The 8,259-nt window shown below is 48.8% G+C and overlaps 1 protein-coding gene across 1 annotated transcript in view; it reads right to left on the bottom strand.

Moving 5' to 3' along the window:
• Window positions 1-1,265: 1,265 nt before the first annotated feature.
• The window catches only part of LOC138864109 (WAS/WASL-interacting protein family member 1-like), a 7,994-nt gene continuing 1,000 nt past the window's right edge, over window positions 1,266-8,259 (bottom strand). Inside the window, exon 2 of the mRNA XM_070130145.1 lies at window positions 1,266-2,214. Coding sequence (XP_069986246.1) covers window positions 1,266-2,214 — 949 coding nt within the window. The remainder of the gene's footprint in view (window positions 2,215-8,259) is intronic.

The following is an 8,259-nucleotide window of genomic DNA, read 5'->3' as shown; positions in this document are numbered from 1 at the left end:
AAAACTCTCTCTCTCTCTCTCTCTCATTGCAAACATTACGCTACTCACAGCTTTTATACAAGATGTTGCAACTGGGTATTACGCCTTTGGAAAGAGGAGGGAGGGAGGGAGGGAGGAGGAGGAGGGAGGGAGGGAGGGAGGGAGGGAGAGAGGGAGGGAGGGAGAGGAGGAGAGAGAGAGAGAGAGAGAGAGAGAGAGAGAGAGAGAGAGAGAGAGAGAGAGAGAGAGAGAGGTGAGTGAGTGAGTGAGTGAGTGAGTGAGTGAGTGAGAGAGACAGAGAGTGTGAGTGAGTGAGACAGACAGAGAGAGAGAGAGAGACCCTAAGTTGAAATTGGCAATGAGAGAGACAAACAGACAGACAGACAGACAGACAGACAGACAGACAGACGGAGGCACCCAAACTTCAAATCTGCAATGAATACGAACTTTAGCCGAACTCAACACGCGGCGGAGAGAGCTTGGCCTCCAGTCGCTCGTTCTGCAATACGGAGGTTATTTTTTTGTTCTCGGGATTGTCGTTAAATGGGGGGGGGGGGGGAGTTGCTGTGAAGGTAGTGTTCGAGGGGCGAGGTCCGACCGATGGGGGGGAGGGGGAGGTGGGCGTTGGCGGGCCGGTGTGGGAGAGGGAGGGAAAGAGGGAGATAGAGGGAAGGAGAAAGGCTGGAGAGGGAAAGAGGGAGAAGGGTAGGGAGGGAGAAAGGGGTGGGGAGGGAGAGATGGAAGGAGAAAGGGATGGAGAGGGAAAGAGGGAGAAAAGGGTGGGGAGGGAGAGATGGAAGGAGAAAGGGGTGGAGAAGGGAGGAAGAAGGAGAGGGAGGGAGAAAGGGGTGGGGAGGGAGAAAGGGGTGGAGAGGGAGAGAGGGAGGGAGAAAGGGGTGGGGAGAGGGAGAAGATCTATGGAAAAACGGCTAATTAACGAATTGTTTACCACCGCATTGAAAAACACCAGAGGTACCCTTTGGACTCGAACAATGTAAAGCGATCGGATTAAAAAAAAAATCCCCCTACATTGAAGTCCAGGATTATACCCGGATTTCCAGACTAATTGCGGCTTCAAAAATAAATTCCAGAGGAAGGTAAAAGACGCACGAGCGGACTGCATTCGAAGATCGATAGATAAATGGATAAGAATCGAAGAACAAGAGATAGATTTTGATGGTTCGACGCTCGCCTTAGTGTCCCGGATGAGACGCGCATTCCCGGATGGGTCACAGGTTCCCGGATGGGTCACAGATTCCCGGATGAAACGCGGATTCCCGAAAGAGTCACGGGTTCCCGAATGAGGCACGTGTTCCCAGATGAAACGCGGATTCCCGAATGAGGCACGGGTTCCCGGATGAAGCACGGGTTCCCGGATGAGGCACGGGTTCCCGGATGAGGCACGTGTTCCCAGATGAAACGCGGATTCCCGGATGAGGCACGGGTTCCCGGATGAGGCACGTGTTCCCAGATGAAACGCGGATTCCCGGATGAGGCACGGGTTCCCGGATGAGGCACGGGTTCCCGGATGAGGCACGGGTTCCCGGATGAGGCACGGGTTCCCGGATGAGGCACGGGTTCCCGGATGAGGCATGGGTTCCCGGATGAAGCACGGGTTCCCGGATGAGGCACGGGTTCCCGGATGAAGCACGGGTTCCCGGATGAGGCACGGGTTCCCGGATGAGGCACGTGTTCCCAGATGAAACGCGGATTCCCGGATGAGGCACGGGTTCCCGGATGAGGCACGTGTTCCCAGATGAAACGCGGATTCCCGGATGAAGCACGGGTTCCCGGATGAGGCACGAGTTCCCGGATGAAGCACGGGTTCCCGGATGAGGCACGGGTTCCCGGATGAGGCACGGGTTCCCGGATGAGGCACGGGTTCCCGGATGAGGCACGGGTTCCCGGATGAGGCACGAGTTCCCGGATGAAGCACGGGTTCCCGGATGAAGCACGGGTTCCCGGATGAGGCACGAGTTCCCGGATGAAGCACGGGTTCCCGGATGAGGCACGGGTTCCCGGATGAGGCACGGGTTCCCGGATGAGGCACGGGTTCCCGGATGAGGCACGGGTTCCCGGATGAGGCATGGGTTCCCGGATGAAGCACGGGTTCCCGGATGAGGCACGGGTTCCCGGATGAAGCACGGGTTCCCGGATGAGGCACGAGTTCCCGGATGAAGCACGGGTTCCCGGATGAAGCACGGGTTCCCGGATGAGGCACGAATGGCGACGCAGCTGTGTGCCCTTTTCGTTAACGTCGAGAAATTATTGACGCGGCGAACAATTACGTTGAATGACGAGTGGGGGGCATAGGGGTAAGGGGTAGGGGGGGAGAGAGTTATTTATCACGTGGCGGTTTAATTACGTTCACGTTTCTATTAATGAGCTATAATGCACCATCGGGTTGTAATTAATTGGGGCCTTTTAATAACCGGTTTATTGTGTTGAGCAGGGGACATGGCCCCGGTAATCAGATGACTAATAATTTGTGAGTTATCGCTGTTGGTTGCGAAAGAATAAAAAGCAAAGAAGGGAAGAGAATAACGGAATTCAAGGAAACACGATGATAAATTACGATTAAAAGAGCGATTTCGTAATTGTGACTGAGCCACTTGAACATTGCAGCGAACGTAGACCGAGGGAAGGTCAATGCACGACCGAAAAAAAGGCCTGTTGAATGAGGGATGACTTTCTTTTTTCCCTTTTCTTCTTTTTTCACTTTTCTTTTTTTTCTTTTCTTTTTTTCTTTTCTTATTTTTACTTTATTTTTTCTTTTTATCTTCACTTCTTTTTTCTTTTTTTTCCCTTCACATTTCTTTTTCTTCTTTTCTTTTTCTTCACATTTCTTTCTTCTTTTTCTTCACTTTTCTTCTTGCAAGGGGGGGTTGACAGGTCAGAGACAGGCTGGGCGGATGGTATTCTGTCCTCGCTAGTTTGCTCTGGGCTTCGGGGAACAGGGAGAAAGAGGGGGAAAGATGGGCAGAATGAAAACGAGAGAGAGAGAGAGAGAGAGAGAGAGAGAGAGAGAGAGAGAGAGAGAGAGAGAGAGAGAGAGAGAGAGAGAGAGAGAGAGAGAGAGAGAGAGAAAGAAAAAAAGACAGAGAGAGGTAAAGAGAAAGAAAGAGAGATAAAGAGAGAGAGAGAGAGAGAAAGATAAAGAGAAAGATAGAGAGAAAGAAAGAGAAAGATAAAGTGAGAGAGAGAGATAAAGAGAAAGAGAGAGAGAGAGAGGGAGGATAGAGGGATGGAGAGACCGGAAGGCCGGGACGGGGGTGGTGGGGGGGGGTAGGATTAGGGTGAATGATAACAAATATCGGAAAGGTAAAGAAAATTTAATTAACCGCTGAAACGAACATTCACTGGCGATTGATTGATTGATTAGTTGATTATTATATATTTATTTTGTGCACACGTACATGCAAACGCACACGCAGGAAAGAACTTAACGCACGCACGCACACAAGTACATAGATGTGTGTGTGTGTGTTGTTTGTTTGTTTGTTTGTTTATTACATGCATTTATGTGTATATGTATATATCGTGTGCATGTACACCTGCGTATTTGTGTGTATGTACGCTTATGTATGATATCTTTATCTCAATACAAGTGCATTTTTTTCTGTATTTGTCCTTGTAGAAATAAATGTCCCCGCTATATAAAGATAGAACGAAAGCGTCGTCTGGGCGAGCAAGAAGTAATCACAGACTTGTCAGTACCACGCCCTTACGCCTCACTTGCCCTCTCTGCAGGCACCCCCCCCCTCTCCCTCCCTCCCTCCCTCCCGCCCGTGGACCTCTCTCCTCGATTTTTTTTTTTTTTTCTTTCTTTTTTCGCCGTCAACATACTGTCCCGATTCTGTTTGTTTCGGGTGAAGGTCTTACATTTTTTTATTTTTTTTATTTTTTTTGGTTTTCTGTCTGTTTATGTCTGTCTGTCTGTCTCTGTCTGCCTTTCTCTCTCTCTCTCTCTCTCTCTCTCTCTCTCTCTCTCTCTCTCTCTCTCTCTCTCTCTCTCTCTCTCTCTCTCTCTCTCTCTCTATCTATCTATCTATCTATCTATCTCGGTCTATCTATATATCTATCAATATGGCTATCTATATGGATATATCTTTCTCTTTCTCTTTTCTTATTTTTTTTTCTTTTCGAGTATTGCACTCATCAAAAAATCCAGCCCAATCTCCGAAGTGGAATTCATGGGATCACTTTTCCCCTTTCTGGTCCTGGTCTAGTCCCTCTTTCTCTTCTTTTTCTTCTTCTTCTTCTTTCTCCTCTCTCTCTCTTCCTCCCTCTCTCTCTCTCTCTCTCTCTCTCTCTCTCTCTCTCTCTCTCTCTCTCTCTCTCTCTCTCTCTCTCTCTCTCTCTCTCTCTCTCTCTCTCTCTCTCTCTCTCTCTCATTTTCTCTCTTTCTCTCCCTCCTCCCCTCCTCTTACCCATTCCCCTCCTCCTCCTCTTCCTCCTCCTCCCCTTCCCCATACCCCTACCCTCCTCCCCATAAAAAGCAAACCTCCATAGGCCTCATAACTTAGGTGTTAATATTTCTTATCAGTATACGAAAGCCTCATCCCCACCCCTCCCTCCCCATCCCACCCCACCCCACCCTCCCCTCCCCTCCCCACCCCTCCCCTCCCCTCCCCTTAAGCTACCATACTGAAACGCGCACTATATCGGGGTCGGCACGTTATCTGTCGGCGAGATAAGGATGCTGATAATGGCAATGCTTCCTTATGCTTGAGACTCAGCAGATCGTGTTGACAAGACTCCGTGGATATTTTTTTTTCTTCGTCTTCTAGTGTTGCTTGGGTTAGCTGTGATTTTCTTTCTTTTTTCTTTTCTTTTCTTTTTTTCTTTGTTTGTTTGTTTCCTTTTTTTTCTTCGTCCTCTTCTGTTGTTTGGGTTAACTGTGATTGTTTTTTCTGTGTTTGTTTCTTTCTTTTTTTTCGTCTTACTGTTGCTGTGATTTTCTTTTTTCCTTTTCTTTGTTTGTTTCTTTGTTTTTTTTTTTTTTCGTCCTCTAGTGTTGTTTGGTTTAGCAGTGATTTTCTTTCTTTTTTTTTCGTCTTTGTTTCTTTTTTTCGTCCCTTACTGTTGCTTGGGTTAGCTGTGATTGTTTTTTTTCTTTTCTTTTTTTCTTTATTTCTTTTTTCTTTTTTCGTTCTCTACTGATGCTTGGGTTAGCTGTCATTGTTTGTATTTTTTTGTGCGTTAGTGACCATAAAAACAATTATTTCTTTTACTGGTCGGTGCGGAGGGTGAGGGGGAGAGATTGTGTGTGTGTGTGTGTGTGTGTGAGTGTGTGTGTGTGTGTGTGTGTGTGTGTGTGTGTGTGTGTGTGTGTGTGTGTGTGTGTGTGTGTGTGTGAGAGAGAGAGAGAGCGAGCGAGCGAGTGAGTGAGTGACTGAGTGAGTAAATGAGTAAATGAGTTGAGTGAGTGAGTGTATGTGTGTGTGTTTGTGTCTGTGTGTATGGATGTGTGTGTGTGGGTACGTGTGTGTGTGTGTGTGTGTGTGTGTGTGTGTGTGTGTGTGTGTGTGTGTGTATGTGTATGTATGTGTGAGTATGTGTGTGAGTGGATGTGAGAGTTAATGTGTGCGTATAAATGAGAGCATGTATGTGCGTACGTCAGTTTTTGTGTGTGCGTGTAACTGAGACCAAGTACGCATATATTTGCCTTGGCTTTCCCCATGGAATTGACATGTTATTCGCAATGGCATTGTTTATTGCAAGCAAATCCGAACAGACACTGTTATGCTTGAACATTATTACCCCCCCCCCCCTTTTCACTTTAGCTTCATAAGTATTTACGTGAGATTAGCCAAGCCAGTTTCCGATATCAGTTTATCCATTTGTGGCGAATAAATCCATAAATGCTCATCCACAGATGATGCAAAGTGATCTAGTGGATTGTAAAACCGGGGGAAATATATATTTTTTACGGTCCTGTTTTAATTACCTGGCGAGCGGCGCCCTTCGCCCGCCTCGGATGCCCTCCTGACGCGGCTGTGCCTCGCTGCGCTTCCTGGGCGGGCAGGGGCATGGACTATATTGTCGATATATAAATAGAGGGATAGATATATTTGTGCGTGTGCATGACACGCACGCACACGTATTCACACTCACACGCACATTCACACGCACACTCACACACACACACGCGCGCGCGCGTTTTACAGTTGGTAGGGAAGGCCTCCACGGCGCCCTTGACGTCGCGCGACAGCCGACGCGGGCGCGAGAGGCGGGCGGGGCGGACGGAGGCGGAATCCCGAAGTGGCAACGAGGTCATTGATAATTTAATTGAAATCACGCATCACGTCACGCCGGGTCAGGTGACGAGGCAACTGTAGGCAGAGGGGACCTTGTTTGTTCGTGACGTCATGAGGTAACGAGATTCAAAGCCATGACGCAATGGCTGATATTATGTGTGTGTGTGTGGGGGGGGGGGCATATTGTGCTCTGACCTTTGGGTGTTTGTTTGTCCTTTGTGCGTGTATGTGTTTGTAGGTACCGCGTGTGCGTGCGTGTGTGTGTGTGTGTATGTGTTCATGTATCTGTATGTATATAACTGTATATTATTTCTTAGATGTGTTTTAGTTTGTTTCATAAATGTTTATATTTGTACGTGTGTGTATTTTATTGTGTTTTGTGTATGTTTGTAATTTGTATATGTGTATATTGTTTTTTCACGTATGTTCATAATCTTGTACATGTGTGTGCTTATGCGTGTGGATATATGTATGGGCGTTTTAGTGTGCACATGTGTGCGCGTTGCAGTGTTTATATGTGTGTGCGTTTTAGTGTAGATGTGTATGCGTTTTGGTGTATATGTGTTTGCTTTTTAGTTATGTATGTGTGCGTTTTGGTATATATTGTGTATGCGTTTTAGTGTGTACACATGTGCATTATTTTATACAAATATGTGCTTGATACACGTATGTTCGTTGCATGGGCGCTGTGAAAGCTGCTCGGCCCCGCCTCGTGGGGAATGCTGCAAGTTTAGATTAGATGCCGAGGAGGATAAACTTAGTCTTAAACCTGCAATGATTGGGTGTTGGTGATAATAATCGGGAAGAAAATACTGTGTTCGGTTGGTTGGTGTTGTTTTGTTCATTGTTATTACTGTATTGTTCATTGTTATTGCTGTATTGTTCATTGTTATTACTGTTTTGTTCATTGTTATTGCTGTTTTGTTCATTGCTATTGCTGTTTTTGATCGGTGATTTTCTTCGGGAGGACAAGGGGAATTAGAGGTGTGTTTATGTAGAAGGAGGAGAGACAGGGGAAAGTAGATTGGCCTTCGCGGTCGACCAGCGTTTGGCGATCCGAAATGGAGCTCTTCTCCCTCTCACGTCTCCTCTCCTCTATCTCCTAACCCCCTTTTCCATCTCTCCACACCCTTCCCCTTCCATTCGTTCCCTTCTACTCCTCCCTCCCCATCCCTTCCCTTCCTCTCCTCTCTCTCCTTCCATCCCCTCCCTCTTCCCCTCTTTCCTTTAACCTCTCTCCTCCCCCTCCCCTTCCATCCCCTCCCCCTTCTATCTAACCCTTCCCCCTCTCCCCTCTCTCTCCCCCCTCCCTTCGGCCGACCTCGCGAACGGTCCCTGAAGGATGAAAACACACCTCACGTCCCTCGCATGATACACTCTTTAGAAACCGCTCCAGTAGTCGGCGCGGCGGATTGGGTGCTGGGAGGGGGGGTGGGGGGATTGGGTGCCTGGGAGGAGGGTCACGGGGGGGATTGAGTGCCGGGGGTTGTCACGGGGGGATTGGGTGCGGAGGGGGGTCTGAGGGATTAAGAGGGAAGGGAGAGGGAGATAGGAGGGAGGGAAGAGGGGATAAGGGAGATGAAGGAGAGGGGGGGGAAGGGAAGGATGGGGAGGGAGGAGGGGAAGGGGACAGGAAGGGGGAAGAGGAGGGGATAAGGGGAAGGGGGAATGGGGCGCAAGGAAGGGGTATAGGGCAGGAAGATAGGGGGAGGGAGGTGGGAAAGGAGGAGTGGAAGGGAGGTACGAGCCGGAAAAGGGAAAGGGGGGGCTAAAGGTAGGGGGTGGAGGGTACGGCGGAAGGTCTCTGGGGACGGGGAAAGGGTTCAAGAGGATAAGAGGAAGGAAGAGGCAGGGGATAGGAAGGAATCACACAACGAATGGAGGGATCAGGTGGAAGGGAGAGGGAAGGGGGCAGAAGAGGAAAGGAGAGGAAAGGCAGGGGGAGGGGGCAGAAGAGGAAAGAAAGAGGGGAAAGGCAGGGGGAAGGGAGGAGGGAGGGGGGCAGGAAGAGGAAAGGAAG

This window comes from Penaeus vannamei, chromosome 15, assembly GCF_042767895.1.
Source record: "Penaeus vannamei isolate JL-2024 chromosome 15, ASM4276789v1, whole genome shotgun sequence".
Classification (NCBI taxonomy): domain Eukaryota; kingdom Metazoa; phylum Arthropoda; class Malacostraca; order Decapoda; family Penaeidae; genus Penaeus; species Penaeus vannamei.
The sequence above is the reverse complement of the archived record's forward strand: the minus strand, read 5'-3'. Positions and strand labels throughout refer to the sequence as shown.